Source organism: Zonotrichia leucophrys, chromosome 3, assembly GCF_028769735.1.
Source record: "Zonotrichia leucophrys gambelii isolate GWCS_2022_RI chromosome 3, RI_Zleu_2.0, whole genome shotgun sequence".
In the NCBI taxonomy this organism is placed as follows: Eukaryota; Metazoa; Chordata; class Aves; order Passeriformes; family Passerellidae; genus Zonotrichia; species Zonotrichia leucophrys.
The window spans coordinates 28332909-28351237 of record NC_088172.1 but is presented as its reverse complement, the minus strand read 5'-3'; the positions used below and the strand labels follow the sequence as shown (position 1 = coordinate 28351237).

At 43.2% G+C, this 18329-nt stretch overlaps 1 protein-coding gene across 1 annotated transcript; it reads left to right on the top strand.

The window, feature by feature from the left end:
• Nucleotides 1–451: 451 nt before the first annotated feature.
• Nucleotides 452–10425, top strand: ODC1 (ornithine decarboxylase 1). Its single transcript, XM_064707716.1, has 11 exons — nt 452–738; nt 3610–3758; nt 3925–4098; nt 4267–4439; nt 4727–4861; nt 5019–5100; nt 5430–5513; nt 6762–6924; nt 7013–7125; nt 7398–7612; nt 9944–10425. Exons 2-11 carry the CDS (start codon nt 3657–3659, stop codon nt 10083–10085), a joined length of 1383 nt encoding a protein of 460 aa, XP_064563786.1. The 5' UTR covers nt 452–738; nt 3610–3656; the 3' UTR covers nt 10086–10425.
• Nucleotides 10426–18329: the final 7904 nt, after the last annotated feature.

Sequence of the window (18329 nt, the reverse complement as noted above, 5' to 3'; positions counted from 1 at the left end):
CGGCACAGAGCACCGAGCACAGAGCCGGACACATTGGATGGCTCTGTCATCCCACCGGCACGCCAGTGTGACACACTCTGTGTCCCCTGGCTCAGCAGTGCTCTCCTCCTCCATCTGCCAAAGGCATCGCTTGGAGCCGCAGCCCTCCGGCCTCCTGCAGCCGCTTTTTCACGCTAAGGCTGCGGTACCGATCCGGGAGTACCGAACCGGCGGCGGGGACCGCGCGGGCCATGCACCTGCTGGCAGCCCGCAGCGCTGGGGCCGCGCACATCACCCCGCAGGTGGATCCCGTCCCGGGCGGCCGCAGGGGGAAGGGGCCCCGGGTGGGACACAGCCCGCGTAGAGGCTCGGCACACACGGCAGGGGCCGGGCCGGGGCCGGGCCAGGGCCAGGGCGGGCGGGGCGGGCGGGGGGCGCTGTGCACCGTGCGCATGTCCGGCCGTACGTCACAATAGCGGCGGTGGGAGCGCGCCCGGTCCCAGCCGATCGCGGCTGGTTTGAGCTGGTGCGTTGCCACAGCGACGCTGCGGCGCTATAAATAGGAGCGCGACGGCCGTGGCGAAGCTTTGTCAGCCGCGGCGCCCCGCTCGCCCCGCCAGTCCCGCTCCTCCTCAGCCGGTCCGGCGCTCCCGCCCGGCTCCGCGCACCGCGCCCGGCTCGCAGGAGGAGGGGGAGGCGGCTCGGAGCGAGGGGATCGGCCGCCGCGGGGCTTGACAGCAGCTCCGCCACAGCTGTGAGGTGAGGCGGGCGGCGGGCTGTGCCGGGGAGCGGGCGGGCGGCGGAAGCGGCCGGCACGGAGCCACGTGTCTGCGGGGCCGCTGGCAAGCGGCGCGGCCCGGGCTGGGCGCCGGTGCTGCCGCCGGGCACGGGGAATCCCCGGCCCCGCTGGGAGGCGGGAGGCTCCGGGCGGCTGTAAGCGGGCCAGACCGGCTCGCCTGGGGAGCATTGGCGGCGCTTTCCGGCAGCGGGGGAAGGGACGGCCCCGCCGTTGCCGCCAGGCTGTTTCCGGGGTGGGGAAAGGCAGGTGCGTGGCAGGAACGGGGCTTGAGGCGGCCGGGCTCGCCCTTGGGCCGAGGGGCGCTGCCCCCCTGCACACCCGGCGGGCACTGGCCTGGGCCAGGAGCGGATCAGAGAGTCACAGAGTAGTTTGGCTTGGAAGGGACCTTAAAGACCATCCAGGTGTAACTGCCTACGGCAGGAACAACTTCCATTCGACCCGGCTGCTCAGAGCCCCGTCCGATCTGGCCTTGAATAGCCCGAGGGATGGGGAGCGAGCCCCTCTCCCGCGGAGCGCTGCTCCCCGTGCGTCTCGGGGTGATGTGAGCTGTAGTGAAGGTGCACTCGGGGTGATGTGAGCTGTAGTGAAGGTGCACCCGGGGCTGACAGGCGCCTCCTCGGGAAGCCGCAATGCCCCGTTGCCGAGGCGGGCAGCGCAGCCCCAGCTCGGCCGCCTCGGGCTCTGCTGCGGGACCGTGTGGCTGTGCAGGGAGAAGGCGTCCGGAGCACAGGGCAGCCGGCCCCGTCCGTGCAGCCCGCAGCGCTCTGCGGGCTCCGGAGTCAGGGGCGCCTCGGGCACCTTTTCTAGACGCAGCTTGGCTGTTTGAATGCCGAGCCTGCAGGCATGACTCAGCTCTAAGTACAGCTGCTAAATAGGGAAATGTTCTGGAGAACGAATTCTAAATGAGCATAAATTGCCTTTCTTCTGGAGAGCTGCAGACACTTTGCTCACAGTCCAAGTAGAAACATCCTTTGGGAGGCTACAGTTTGCACCTACATGATCGTGTTCTGTCTATATGCTGTGTAATTACACTGTAGTTAAAATTGTGCAGTGAGGTGGAGATGGAAAGCTTGCAAGAACTTTTTAACAAAATCTGTTGTGGCCAGTAAAAGTAATTTCCCTTTTACACGTTAAAAGGCAAAGTGCTGTTCATGCCGTTCTCTGCAGTAGGGAGGTTAAACTAAATTCTTTCTGATGGTGTCCCCATCTCTTAACCACAGCTGAAGTCCCTGAACTGCTTTCTGCAAGTCTATGATGAGATGCAACTTCTCCTTAGTAACAAGCACCTCCTGAGAAGTGTTTAATTTGCTACTTCTTATGGGTCTTTCAAAGAGGCTTTAAAGAGAAGACTTTAATCCAGCTTGTGGTAGAATTATCACTGCACGTGAATGAGAGCAGAAGGAGAATGAGGTTCAACGGATTGTTGGGTTTATTAGAATCAAAGCTTAGTCTAGTTTGAATCTCAAATTTAATTTGTCTCTGATAAGTGAGAAATGATCAAAAGATATGAAGTAGTTCTTGTTGCCATATGTTTCTGAAGGTTGAAATGAAGTGTAACTGCTGATGTTTCAAAGTTATTCAACAAAATTCAAATAATGTTGTTATACACATATATGGAATTAATGATTCTGTTGGGTTTTTTCTGTTGATCTTGTTAAACTGTAACAGCTGTAAAACATCATTTTTCAATTGGTTTATAGCCAGACTTTTTGAAAATAAAGGAAGCAGTAACATAATATTAGTGAGTAATTCAGAGTTTGCATAGTTTTCAGTCCTAGTCTGCATGACTAGTTTGAGTGTAAAAATTGCTGAGAGGAGGAAGGAGGCTGGATCCCGTTACATGAATGACTGGCAGTGCTGAGGTCTTTGAAAGGCAGCACACACTCTGCTTAACAGCTTGATGGAGAAGGCTGTTGTTCTGTATTTGGGCTACCCAGTGAAAGGGTGGCCCATGGACTTCATGGATCATGGATGGCAGAGGAGTGTGCTTTTGCTCCTTAGTTGTAATTCTCAAGGGACTTTCTACTTAGCAGACAGATAGATTTCTGTTAGCAATGAAGATTTGTAAGATCCTATTCTAAAGTGCTAATTGGGATCCCTGTTAAAACTTTTTCTGCAGGTCAGAGTTAGGAACCAGTCTCAAAGTGTGTATCTGCCACTCATGACAGCTGAGGTTCTCATGTAGCTTGGAGGTCTTGAGTAGAACAGGGAAGCTCTGACTACCAACACAGCAGCTTCAAGTAAAGCCCTGTTCTCATGTCTGCTTTATGCATAGTCTGAACTGTATTGAGAATCCAGATATTTACCTGGCTTGGACATAATGAGAGTTGTTACTACTCAGAAGTCAGTAGTCTTGGATTCTATATTGGCAATAAGTAAATGCTTTCTTCTGAAACTGGTGAGCTAAAATAGTGCTTAGGAGTTAAAAAAAAAAAGGTCATAAGTAGATGCTAGCCTTAATATTAATAGCTCTGATGTGAAGGAAAAGACAGCAGAAACTTCCAGGGAGCCAGACTAATAATAACTGACAGTATTTATTTGATAGGTTTTTTTCTTTGAGCAGATTCAGAACATCATAGAATTGTTGAACAGAGGAGAACTTGCCTTTCAGCTAGCAAGTTTATTTTGGCCTGCCTCCTTAGTTCTGATTACATCTGTTCTGTCATCATGCAAGTGTCTAATCTATGCAGCTAGAAGTGATCACTGTAGGAGCTGTATAATTGTAAATTACATGAGCACAAAGTACTGCTCATATAATGACTGTGTGAATCTAAGTGAAGTATTGAATGTAAACTATATAAACTCAAATTAAGTAACTTTTTTTTTCCCAGTACTTCATACCCGAGTCCTTTCACGTAAACCTGAAATCTTGGAAGTCATGAGTAACTTCAGCAAAGAAGAATTTGAGTTGACCTTCCTTGATGAAGGCTTTACTGCCAAGGATATCCTTGACCAAAAAATAAATGAAGTGTCATCTTCTGTAAGTATGATGGGAAAACCACTACATTTCATGATGCTACAAACTTATAAACTAATAGAACAAGTTGTCCTTGCAAATGATCCACAAGACAGCCCCCTCAAATGCTGACCTCTAGCCTTATCCTGTTATCTGTTGTTTGTAAGGTTAAGATGTGTGTTTGCTCTAGGATGATAAAGATGCCTTCTATGTTGCTGACCTCGGGGACATTGTGAAGAAGCACATGCGGTGGCATAAGGCCCTTCCTCGGGTGACGCCCTTCTATGCCGTAAAATGCAACGACAGCAAAGCTGTGGTGAAGACTCTTGCTGTTCTTGGGGCAGGATTTGATTGTGCCAGTAAGGTGAGATCTCAGCTGTCTTCTGTTCTGTAATGCTGGTATCTGTGCAGCCTTACAAGCCATGTTGGTGTAAAATTAAGCATAACTGAGTGGTGTTGTTTTTGTAGTTCTGATTACATTAATCATCTATCAAGAAATATCTTCTACAAGTGTAATCTGTTCTTTCTTCAGACTGAAATACAGCTGGTACAGAGCATTGGTGTGCCTCCTGAGCGAATAATATATGCAAATCCCTGCAAACAAGTATCTCAAATCAAACATGCTGCCAGCAGTGGTGTGCAGATGATGACATTTGATAGTGAAGTAGAACTAATGAAAGTTGCAAGGGCCCATCCAAAAGCCAAGTAAGTAATGCTAATTGTTCTATAATTCTTCCATGGGTTCCCAAGATACAGAAATATCTGCTTTATCTGAAACTTGTTCTTTATTAGTTTAAGGTAGTCTGCAAAACTATGAAATAATAAACATGCTTTTAACCAGTCAAATCTAATCTTGTAGATTTTACTAGCACTTTAGGAAGAGATAGCAGAGTAGCTTGTATCTTTAAGCTCAATCTCATTCTGAGATCATACCTGCCTGGTGATGATGTCTGTTATATTGAAACTTAACTCCTCATTTTTCCTGTTCCTAGGTTGGTCTTGCGCATTACCACCGATGACTCCAAAGCAGTCTGTCGTCTGAGTGTTAAATTTGGGGCTACACTTAAGACCAGCAGGCTTCTTCTGGAGCGTGCAAAAGAACTTGACCTTGCCATTGTTGGAGTTAGGTGAGCTGACAGTATCAAAACACAGTTGTACTAAATAAGTTTCCTTTAAATGGTCTACCTGACAATAGCCCTGCCTTTGCATGTGATGACATGACTTAGTACAAAACTTCTTGAGTAATTTGCCAAATAGCAAATGATATTTTGTATCTTTTTGTAGTTTCCATGTTGGAAGTGGATGTACAGACCCAGAGACCTTTGTTCAAGCCATTTCTGATGCCCGCTGTGTGTTTGATATGGGAGTAAGTCTAGTTCTGCTTTCTCTGGAACTACTGCTCGACTGTTGTGGCAAAACTGAATGAAGTGTACAACTGTTATGAGGTTAAAAGCTAGCTAAGTCACTGACTTGATGTTGTTGGAATTTTTTAGGTCCTGGTAGCTTACTTTGACCAGCTTGGCAGAACTAAAATTGGCAGCTCAAACTCAAATTACTGTTACTTGAACACGTGTTAGCTCTGTTTCAAGTGTTAATGAAATGACTTCACATTACTTTTTAAGCTAAAATGGTAAATTATAAACTGACATAAATTTTAAACTTTTCTTGACAATATTGCTGTTCATTTCATTTTAGGCTGAACTTGGCTTCAATATGTATCTGCTTGATATTGGTGGTGGCTTCCCTGGCTCTGAAGATGTCAAGCTTAAATTTGAAGAGGTATATAGCTTTGCTAAGAAGTTCTCAGGTTGCGAAGTCTGCTTTGAGTGTTGATCTGGATTAAATAAAATCTTGCTTTTTCTTCTTGTATGCAGACGCATTTGCAAAAATGTGTCTGCTTGGTCAGAAATGTAATTAAGAGTGAAAGAGGAATTAATCTGAAAACTAGAAATTAGATGAGCTCATTAGATACATAGTTAAATGACTGCACAAACATGCAGAAGTCTCAAAAAGTAAAGCCAGTTTTAACTACAGACTTGATTCTTACTGGCATGGACTTCTTTCAGTTGGTGCTGTACTTGAGACTGAATAGATTGGCACTGCTCCCAAACAGGGTGAAAGGGTGGTCCTGAGCCCATACTGTCCTTAGGGGTGGCAGCATATGAGGTCAGTGTTGGATTTGATTTAGGACTGGCTTTTGGATAATTAGGTTGTTCAGTGTTTTCCAGTCTGCAATAGCTCTGCTTTCTGAAGAGACAAGGGGGCTGAATATTGCTGGGACTTCCACTTAAAGCAGTGTTGTCAGAGCACCTTCTAACCGGAGGAGGTGATAATTGTTACATGCTAACACAAGGATACAGCAGGTTACATTAAACATTTTTTTATAATAGTGTGAGCCAACATTGTAGCCCTTTTGGTAGCTCCTAATGAAGTCTGGCTTCTCATAGTGCAGTATGGGCACGTGTGAGGCATCAAAAGCAAATTATATCATTGGGCTCTATGGCATGATACAGTCATGTTGCAGTTGGAGGCAGCTTCAGGATAACCTCAGAACCTGGAAATAACTGTTCATGAAGGCAGCTGAAGTTCAAGTATGATGGGAAAGCTCTCTGTATGCTTATGATCCCATGAGATGACATCTTTAGGATTTAGTAAGCTGTGGAATAGTGCATAAGTAGCAGCACTACAAATCAGATTTGAAGTGTGGGGACTTGCAGGGCATTAATGATGGTTTAATGAGCCTAGGAGGGGTGATTTCCTTCAGCCTCAAACATGACCTGCTTTGTTACTTAAACTTCAAGCTGCAAGTGGTGTCTGCTTTTGTTGCTTTGTATATAGTAAATTTAATTGCAAACAAGATTTTGAATAAGAAAAGAAACAAAAGCCATCAATAGAAATTACAATAGATGTTACATGTTTCACTAGTATATAATTTTGAATTTGAGGGTCTTACTTCATTTCAGATGTCTAAGGTAGCACCTGAGTAGCAGCTGAAATTCTAATACTAGTATCTGATTTTTTCCCTAGATCACAAGTGTAATCAACCCAGCACTGGACAAATACTTCCCTTCCGATTCTGGAATAAATATTATTGCAGAGCCAGGAAGATACTATGTTGCATCAGCATTCACTCTGGCAGTCAACATCATTGCAAAGAAAATTGTGTTAAAGGAGCAAACAGGTTCTGATGGTATGTAAATCAAGCCTTAGACTTACATCTGGCCAACTGTGCGTGTCTTTCCAAGACTTTTTCTCACTGGTGTCTCAACTTCTTCCAGATGAAGATGATACAAATGACAAAACACTTATGTACTATGTGAATGATGGGGTCTATGGATCATTCAACTGCATCTTGTATGATCATGCACATGTTAAGCCAGTGCTGCAAAAGGTATGCCTGTTCAGAAATATCACATACTAGTCACATATCATGGGTGTAGGAGAATCCTTGTCACAGCAGTCATTTCTCAGTTCACTGCTCTTTTCATGTTGCCAGACTCTGGCATTTAACTTATGAAGCACGCAGTGGAATTAACTCAAAGCCAGAGGTGAAGAACCTGCAAGCAGCTCTTCCTTTTCTTCAGAGGGGAAATGTTACACTATGATATTGCTTCTGGAAGTTCTGTTTTGACAGTCAACTAATTAAACTCCACTCTTCTTTAGCGGCCTAAGCCAGATGACAGCTGCTACTCCTGCAGCATTTGGGGACCAACGTGTGATGGCTTGGATCGGATTGTTGAGCGGTTCAACATGCCCGAGCTGCAAGTTGGTGACTGGATCCTGTTTGAAAACATGGGTGCCTATACTGTCGCAGCAGCTTCTACTTTCAATGGATTCCAGAGGCCAACAATACACTATGTGATGTCAAGACCAGCATGGTTAGTAACTAAGTATCTTAATTGATCAGTACTTCTGAGATCACTGTAATAAATAGCTCGTATCAGTTGGCTACCCCTTAACAAGCAAGGGTAGTTTTGGTGCCACAGCTCTTGTAAAGCCTCCTGGTGTGGGAAAAAGGCAGTGCTTCTGAAAGCTTTTGCTGTGTGGTTAGAAAAATGCAGATGCTACTAATTACTTTTCTCTGTTGTACATGCTTACAGGAAAGATGGTTTTAAAGGGGCAATGTTAGGAGACTTCATTAATCTGGATTCTAGCTAGTGTTTTATTATTGCACAACATACAGAATCATTATGAATTCTTTACATTTAGGTTCTGTGATTTGTAATCAGAGACCAGTCAATCACAGTTATAATATGTTGTCTTCTGAATTACTAGCTTACTGCAGGATGCAGAGATATTCAACAGTGTTGCTTCACAGTATGATCTCTATGTTTGTTTGAGAGCTATTCCTTGGTTTAGGTTGAGCTCTGACTCAGTGCTCAGTGCAGAGGGCTAGATCTCCATGGGAAGTTATTAAGCAGGTAAGTAAAGAAAGCAGGACTACCTTTTAAGTGCAAGGATACTGTGAAACTGCAATTTAAACAGCAGTTTAAAGTAACCTGTGTGCTCTGCATTGCAACAGAGGTTAATGGATTGCACCTTCTGTAAAAGTGGGGTTTCCTGTAAGAGGAAGCCCTTACCTCTCTACTGGTACCTGCCTGCTGAACTGGCAGAGGACTTTTGGGCAGAAGTGTTACCCTAAAGCATGATTTGCTCTGCTATTGGGTTGGTTTTGAATTTGTTGAAAATCTTTAAGTTCAGGGGAAGTCCTGACATAAAAGTAAGAGGAAGCTTCCTCTATTCTTCTACTAACCCTGCTAGTATAATCAGGGCTTTTATTTTTTCTTTCCCTTAGTGAAACTCCAGTCAATTGAAGCATTTTTCAAAAACATGAAGCCTTTCAACTTCCCTTAACACTCCAAAACTGTGTCTAATTGAACTAAAAATGGCTCTGTGGGAGAATAATTTGTTTTTTCACTGTATCGCTAGGTTGCTGTTAAAATTTAATACTTGGTCTGAGGCATGCTGAGCTTAATTATGCAAACATAACTGTAATCCAAGGCCACAGCCCAGCCTTCTTTCAGGCCTATGTGTGTTTTCTGTTTTGGCAAGAATATTCTGTGATAAAGGCTGGCCTTTAACTGAGAGGCATGCATCAATGAGATTATGCTGCAGATCTTTCTAGGACAGGCAAAAGTCTTTTGGAATGTCATCTACATATTCTAGAGGTGAACAACTAAATTTGGGACTAGAAACTGTGAAAGATAAAGGACAAGATGATTACGTATGTCTAAGTAAAAACCAGTAATACATGAGGAGCCATGCAGTGGCACAACTGTTTGCCTTGCATACCTAAGATAACTAGAAGTATAAGGTGACACCAAGCTGAGTGTTGCTGTTGACACATCTGAGGGATGGGATGCCACCCCACACTTGAGGGACTGGGACAGGCTTGAGAAGTGGGACCGTGGGAATCTCATGCGGTTCAACAAGACCAAGTGCAAGGTGCTCCAGCTGGATGGGGGCAGCCCCTGTTATGAACCCAGGCTAGGGGATGAGCAGATCCAGAGCAGCCCTGCTGAGAAGGACTTGGGGGTGCTGTGGATGAGAGGCTAGGCTTGACCCAGCCATGTGCCCTCGCAGCCCAGAAAGCCAAACGTGTCCTGGGCTGCATCCAAACCTTTCTATGAATCTATGAATTAAGTCCAAAAACTCAGTTAACTGAAGTTCTTATGAGGTTGTGTTTTAGTACAGCTCTTGTCTGAATATGGAAGGAGTTGCTTGGTTCTTACTGTTCTGGTCAGCTCCTTTCCTAGTCTGTTATCCATACTTTTTCTTGATTCAAGGTACCCAGTAATGTGAGGCTGTGGGATAAGTGATAGTCATGTTGTCAGGGATTTTCACATCTGAAATTCTGAACTACTGAGCACTAAGACAGTAAATCTGAATAGCATGAGGTATACAGATGTAACTGTATGGGTGAATCTTTGCAAATCTAAATCCTACACAGAAATGAAAAAATCATTTCTGTGTAGAAATGATTGGTATTGGCACTTACCCTAAAGCGTAGCCAGCCACAAATGACCTGCATGGTTTCTGCTTTTATTGTTTTTAGGTTTTTTCCCCTCTATGATAATATCAGGATTCCAGATGATGCATAAAGAATTAATTTCATATTCACTGACAATTTAAAAAAATGTACCTTACATTTTTAGGTAGATTGCAGTGAAACAGTTTTTTACTCACTCTTTATTTTTTTTTCTTTCTAGGCAACTAATGCAGCAGATCAAGGAGCAAGGGTTCCTAGCTGAGGTGGAGGAGCAGGATGTTGCTAGTCTGCCAGTCTCTTGTGCCTGGGAAAGTGGAATTGAATATCCAGCAACTTGTGCTTCAGCTAGTATTAATGTATAGGTAATATTTAGTAACTAAGTGCAAGGTTAGTCATTGAATTTAGGGCATTTGGGGGACTGTTAACTTAATTCTTGGTAGAATTTTTAAGTGTTTTTTTAACATTTAGGTTTGGCATAAATTCAAGAAAAATGACTAGGAGATGGGTCACAATTATCTGTGTTCCTATGGAAACTATTTGAATATTGTTTTATATGGATTTTTATTCACTTTTCATGTATGCTACTAAAGACTGACCCTCAACTGTCAAACAAGTATTTGTAGCTTGTGTATGGCAGAACGGGCTAAGCTTAGTGCTTTGTGACCTACCTGTTTTAAAATAAAGTATATTGAAATAACTGACCCTGTGTTTCATTAATCTGTAGAAAATTAATGTGTCATAGATGGCTCTTACAGCATATGTGAGGGCCGACCCGGTGCTGCAAGCCCAGAACTTATTAATAAATGGATCTCCCCTACCCTTGCTCTCTCAACTGAAGTGAAGGAAGCCCCCTCAATGGATAGGGAAATGGAGTTGTCTTTCTTCATATGTGATTAGAAGAAAGTTGACTGTCAACAAATTTAATATTGTGTGAACTCTTGTGAATTCACATTTATTTTTCACTACTGGACATGTGTGTACCAAGTTGCATATTGCAGGTTCAGTGCAGTGCTGGTTTTCTGCAAGGTAGTCTGCAAGTGCTGTGGCCAGCACTGGTGGCTCTTTATAAACATATCTAGTCATTAACGAGAGAACAGAGCACAGGCTGCACAGGTGGCACATTGCTTATGTGTGCCAGAGCTAAAACATGGTGCAGGAAAACCCAGGAAGCTGAAACTGTGGCTGACAGGCTCCCTGCCCTGCGTTGCCTAGGGCTTAAAGAGATAAGAAATGGGACTTGACATCTTTTGTATGTGCAATACGATTAGAAGCTCTTATTTAATGTTATGAAAAGATATGCTACCCTTCTGCCTTTGGATTAAATGTGATAGCTCCTGGTATTACTACTTAATACTAATACAGGGGATGTTGGTGAAAAAAGAGTCTGCTTATTGAAACAGAGAATTCTGACTTATGTTTAACCTGTGCTAGTTTGCTGCCACTTTTTGCACTAAAATTAGAGAATGTTTCTGATAAACTAATTGGTCCTACAGCTGGATTTGATCTATTTGCCAAAGGGTCCTAGACTGCAGGCATGCCATAGCAAATGCCTGATGTGTAAAGAGATCTTAATGTATTGAGTAAATACTTAAAGCTTTAGCTAACTTGAAGTGTTAGAGTTTAAAGGTTGTCCAAAGGTTGGCATTGCTGATAGAAACAGTGACACCAGCAAGAAGAGAAATAAAGCTGTTTTTCAGCTGTGTACAAGCATCTCTGAAAGGCAATGTTTAACCTCCATTCTGTGCTTCCAGCAGAAACTCTCCATTAGCTGAATTAGTAGGGTAAACAAGAGTGATGGGTACCTCATTCCTGAATCTCTTGAAGCATCCCAAGTGACTTTCTTTATTTGCTTTATTCCCAGCTTCAATCTTGTGATTAAAATGCCACTTGCCTTTATTCTTATGCATATGGCAGACTTCAGTACATACACATAGTGGAGCCATAGCCTTAATCTCATAGAAACTCACTGCATCCAAACCAGGGTTTCCTTTAGCTTCTCCAAATTCAACTGGAAATGTAATGATTCTTATATTACGTCTGTAAACAGAAGTAGTAAATGGTAACCAAATGCTAATACTGTAACAGTTCCACATCTTGCTCTGCCAAAGCTAAGTGTATTTGAACAGGTGTGCAGAAAATATACTCTGAGGAGCTGCAGTTGTGTAAGGCTGGGGCTGTTTTGAGTCAGAAGGAAGTTCAGCTGTAGTAGGTATCATGTTTTGTGATACCTGCACTAGCACCTACTTGTGCTGATGGGCAAGTAGCACAGTCTGTTTTCCCCTCCTCACAGCTGGTGGAGACCATGTCCAGCAGGTAGTTTAAAGGCAATCACTTATGGAAACTAATTAGTGAGCTTCACTGAGAAGAAGTTAGCAGGCTGCCAATTAATTTCTTCATCTGCATTTCTCTTGAATGGTTATTTTAGCTATTTCATTAGGTTTTATCTCAAAAATCCAAAATTTACATCTCTACTGGAGGCCAGGACTGTAGAAACATGCTAACCAGCATTTTGATCCATATGATGCTTTCCAAAAGAAATGTAGCTGATTGTAATTCTTTACCTTTCTCTCCTATGGCTGGTGTGTCATAGACTTGGCTGATGTTCTCTAAGCCATGTCTAACAAATGTGTCAAGTGTTTAAAACCAGCTAATCTGAAGCATCTCCTGTATAAAAAAAACCCAATGAATTTTGCTAAGGGACTTTTAGTACTTTCTGGGTGTCGTAAGTGTTTACAATAATGCTGGTGTGTCTTTAAGTAAGGCTTAACTTTCTGAAGTTATGCTGAACAGATATTCTGGGCTTTGGGATACTTCATCTCACGGCTGCCTGGCTCCTGGCTTCCATGGAATCTTAGTTGTCCATTTGTTAATTGACTTTAAAATACCCCAAGTGACAGCATTTGGTAATAGGGTGACCGTGGGTATTCCCAACAATCCACAGTAGGGAAATTTGTTTATTGCTGAAGTGAGGACTATGTAGGACAGCAAAGACGTAACAAAGTAAGCAGTGAGCTCATATGGTTTAGTTTGACCTTCCCTTGACGGCCTTTTGGGACATGAAAGCCTTTGCTCTGTTTTGCTGTGTTTATTAATCATATCTAGTTGTTCTAACTGCACATCTTAATTATTCCTCCCTGGGGCAGGCTTGTCTGATACAGGAGGAAGGGAGGAGCTGCGTGCCAGAAAAATTGAGATCAGCTGCATCTGTCTGATGTAATTAGCTCAACAAATATTAAAGTCGGAGCCAAGAATAGCCTGTGCCTTTCAGCTTGCTCCTTGTTAGCCTTGCTCTGTATGATGCTCTGTTTGTCTTGTCTGTCTCACTGTGGGCTTTGCTGGCACATTGGCAGGGACTGTGCCATCCCTGCTCCAAATGTCCCTGGTGCTCACTCCACTCACTGGCACCAGTGATGGCGATGTTGATTCCCTTGGGATCACACATGTAAAACAAAAGTAATATTTGAGGAAAATACCAAGACTTCTACCTGAGATGGCTTCTCATCACCTCATTTCTCTTTTGTGTATAGTGAAGATACTTGAGATCTAACTTGAGTTTAGTCCCCATGTAGCCATACATGTCCTGTACTGGAGTTCAGCTGACATTCTTTGGTGCACAGGTAGTTTCATATACAAAAAAAGCTGAGAGACTCTCATCCTCTGGAATTACATCAGATGGAAAATCTAAGGTGGAAATGTTTTTGGAGAGATTGGAGAATACTGACACAGAGTGAGAGGAGGTAAGGGACAAGGGGAAGTTGCTGATGGCCATGTACCACAGGGCAGAGATCCCTTGTCTTACTGCATGACCACTTAACTCACATTTTACTTTTTAAGCTGCTGTTTTCTAAGCTACCACATAGGCCTTGCAGACAAAGTGTCAGTGCCATGGCAGAGTCAATTTTGCTGCCTCACTTTCACCAGCAGAGAAACCCAGAGCTGGGAGCAGCACGGAGCAGGGACCCCATGGCTCCACCTGCAGGAGCAGAAACAAACCTGGTGCTGCTCGAGGGAGCTCTTCTGCCACAGACCTCATCCCCAGAAATTACTATCCTTTAAATAGGTGTTTGCAGCAAGATTTCCAGATCAAAACCAATGGTCTTCCACAAAAAAAAAAAAAGTTAAAAAATCATTATTATAAAATCATTAATATCAAAGTATTGCAAGAGGACCTTAGATGAATATTATTTGACAAAAAAAAATCATCGATCATTTGCAATAATTGTTATTTTTCATTTTTTCTTGAAAAAAGCGCTGATCAGTACAAAAAGAAGTGAGAGAGACTTGCTTTGGAGAGTGTCCCTGGTTTTGATTGCATCACCTGATTTTCTTTACAGTTTGAAGGCAGTTGGTATCTCCATGGTAATGGTCTGGTTTCAGGACCCGTGGTCACAAATGCCTGCAATTCAAATTTGACTTAAGCTCACTAAAGCACTGTACTTGACCACCCTAAAAATACACTGAGAGTGGGGAGCATATTTGGGCTGGGACTTAGGTTTTGGCAAGCTTTGCTCTTGCTCTTCAGTTGCTCTTGAGTTGCTCTTCAGAGCAACTCAACTACGGTGGTGCCACTTTTGGAAAGCTGATGATGAGCACCCAGAGGGGCACAGCCACCAAGATGGCCTTGGCAGGATGAGTCTGAGGGTGAAGGTGAGCCCTTTGGGCATGAATAACACTGGCTCCTTGAGTCCCCTCCACTTCAGCATGGAGAAGTCACAAGTGTCGCAGGGAAATCACTGGCAAACAAAGGGAGCTCCCTTCAGGGAACACACTGCAGTCTTGTGTGTCCATGCAGCCTTGCAAGTATTGCTAAAGTCCAGTAAATGTTAGACCCTTATTTGAATGTGTTTCTTGATGCTTACACTGCAGCAACAGTTTTCCTCTATGCATTAGTCTTTGCCTGAAGACAAAAGCATTAGCATGCTGAATCCAACCCTTCTTTTTCTCACTCATTTTAGAGACTTGATCCCAGTCTTAGCCACAGTATTCCCACAAAAAAGAAGTGCCTTCCAGTTACAGTTTCTTCAGTTCATGCTCTCTTAAGTGCTTTGCAAAGACTAATTGGTTCAGCCTGCTTTTTTGGTATGGAGCCAGCTGCCATGTTCCAGTCCAGAGAGCAGCCAGTAAGGCTGGGCAGCAGTTCAGGAAGGGAGAGAAAGGCAGAGACTTTCAGACCAGTGATGCAGAGACCAGAGCTTCCAGCTGGGTTGCTACCAACACCTTATCACTGCTAGGGATGAGGAGGCTCAGAGTACCTTGAGAAGTCAGCAATGACTGAGTTTCTCAGCAAGGAGCTGAGAAAGGGCAACTGTAGCAGCTCAGTACAAAGAATTCCCTGAATATTTTACAGGTATTATTGAGGCTACCTTGAGACAGCATTTCCCTACTGTGTGAGAACAGGATTTGGACATTCAGTTGGCATAAGCATCACCTTTTGTATTTGGCTACTAAGCTCACTAGCTGGAAAAAAGATACTGGCAGTCTTGCAAAGCACAGGATTGCAGTGCTTGGAACAAGATAACACGGATGCAGTCTTCAGTAAGAAGTGCTGCTACCCTTACTGTGAGGATAAGAAGAAAATAACCAATTGCATTGTTAGATTAAAAAAAAGCCTGCTTAAGAACTCCATTTACTTGCTGTAAACTATAGTTCATCACTAGCAACAGCATTTCACAGTAACAGCTCAATAAATATTTCTCAACAACGGCTGTCTGTTGAAGGAAGGGGACCTGGACACCAGCTGGTTCATCACAGGTCCCGTTTATTGAAGAAAGCATCAAACACTTATACAGCAAATAATAAGCTTATGAATATTCTGTAAGCCAAGCAATCTATTGGTTAAACTATACCATTAACTCTTCCTCATTCCTTAGGGGTTACATCTCTCTTTTCTCATGTCTCTTTCACTATTTGTTATCATACTACAGCTAGGCCCAAGGACACACTATCTTACAGGTGTCGGACTTGGAATTAGACACGGCTTTGTACTTTTCCAGTCTCTAGTCAGCTAAATTCCCAACATTTCCCCTATTTTTTTTTGGTTTTTTTTAGAAAAAAGCAAAGTTCTATGGGCTAACTGTGTCACACTCTTTGCAACACAAAAATAGACAATTCTAACAACTAAACAGTATTCTCAGCTAGCAAGGTTTCTCTCTTACAAGGGATCTAAGCTAGGGAAACAAACCAAAAAGGCTATCACTATTTATAGGATATGCTATACAACAGATACAAAAAGAATTCTATGTGCTACAAGGCTCAAACAAAACTCAGGTGTGCTAATACAACCTACAAAAATAAGCTAAAGGAGTAACATGTGCGCAGGTTTCATCTGCTTCGATTGTCTGGTAAGTTAGCTTTCTATTCTCAAACAGCAGATATACTTCAAACAGGAACGGCTTTACTCACAAATGCTTCTAATTGTCCCTTTTAACTAAAGTTTTTCTGATGTTCACGACAACACTTTGCACACAAGTCATAAAATAGATGCCTAGAATAAAAGCATAAATCTATCCAACACCACTTAAACTTAATAGCACTTAGACTTAAAATACTTAAAATATTTAAACTTAAATATTTAAACTTAACAGAACTTAACATCACTTAAACTTATCTTTACTTAAACTTAACAGAAATTAAACTCAACAAAACTTTAACTTAGCAGAACTTAAGTTTAACAAACCTTGCCCTTAACAGAACTTAAACTTCACAGATTTTTAAATCAACAGAACTTACATGTAAAATCACTTAAATTTAACAGAATTTAACTTTAACAGAACTTAACTGACTAAATTCTACATAACTTAAACTTAATATAATTTAAACTTAACAAAATCTAACTTTACTTAAACTTAATAACACTTAAACTTAACAGAAATTAAACTGAACAGCACTTAAACCTAACAGGACATAAACTTAACAAAACCTAACCTTAACAGTATTTAACATTTAACAGCACTTAATAGACAATTTAACTTAAACTACTTAGCAACGGATAAAACTTTATATAGAAATAAAATATAGCATTTATTATAACTTACTTACAGGCCTGATTCTAAAATACTAAGCTAAAACAACTTTCTTCACGTGTTTGCTGCAGCATTTTTATACTTGAACGCACTTAAACATAAGAAGGTTGTTCAAGGTATACCTGTGGAAAAATTCTTTTGAATTCAGTGCTTGCTTTTACCTCTACCACGTCCAAGCAAAGCTCAAAAATACAAAAAACACACTCATTACATCTTACTTATACAATCGCTTTAACATATCTTTAACATTTTGAAATTTTTCAAAATACAATTTCAGAGTTTGATGTTCCACCGACTGAGTTATTTTGGCTTCTGATATTTAAAGTCTATGTTAATGCAGGTGATTTTGACAGCATAACGGATGCTAAGCCAAATCGGCTGAAATTTGGTTCAACGCATTCACCACGCTGATTTCTCTTTCACAGTCTCTGCCAGGAAGAACAAAAAGTCTTTTTAACTTAGGCGAGGAACATCTTGATAGTAATGCTCCTTGGTGTCGCTTCTTTATTATCACTGGTTTCTTAATTGCAGTAGGGATCTTTTCTTTTGTTGACAAGAGTCACATTTATTACGGCTGTTAGGTCTAAAACTGAAGCTTTTTGCCGGCCGTGGGGCGGAGGGAGAAAAGCTGGCGCTGGAAAAGCGCTCTGGTCCCGCGCCGCTTGTGTCGAAGCAGGCGAACCCCCCGCGCTGGGCTCCTTGTTTCGCGAGACTCGCCGGCGGGCTGAATCACTGCGCGCGCCGCAGCCAGGGCTGCACCTGGCGCTGCAGCCATGGCGGCACGGGTCGCTCCCCCCGTGGCAGCTCCGCTCCCCCTGCGGCTGCCACCGCTATCGCTGCTGCGCCCATGCCGAGTTCGGAGTGGCACAGCCCCACAGGTGCCCCAAGCCGCAGTTGCTGCCTTGCACTCAGAGACATGCTGAAGCAGTGTATTGTGCAACACCCGCCATGGCTTGCCGAATTTCTTTGCTGTCTTATCATCTTCCAACACTGCTTCCCATTGTATATCCCCAAATTTTCTCTATTCCAAGAGTTCATAGACCGTATGTGGGTTAAGGAAAATCCCCTTAGCATATCCATAGGCTAATAACCCTGACAGCTCATTTTTTAAATCTATCCCCTTTACCCCTCGCCATTCTAGATACGTGGCGAAAAGATCATATGCTGCTTGCCTATCCATACCTATTCGTAAGCGCGCTCTTTGCAGCTTTCCAGGATTCTGGCAGCACATAACCGGGTCACCGGTTATGAACCCCGAGGGTCACCGATGTGAACCCCGAGGGTGCTCCTCAAAATTCTGGCACCGTCCTGGCTGCTCAGGACCCAACTCCAACTTCCTCGACCGTGGCGCATCCTCCCCCTTTTTCTTTTAGTGCGAGACAAGGGAGTCAACATTCGAGGTCACCATTTATCGAGAGAAGGGGACCAGGACACCAGCTGGTTCATCACAGGTCCCGTTTATTGAAGAAAGCATCAAACACTTATACAGCAAATAATAAGCTTATGAATATTCTGTAAGCCAAGCAATCTATTGGTTAAACTATACCATTAACTCTTCCTCATTCCTTAGGGGTTACATCTCTC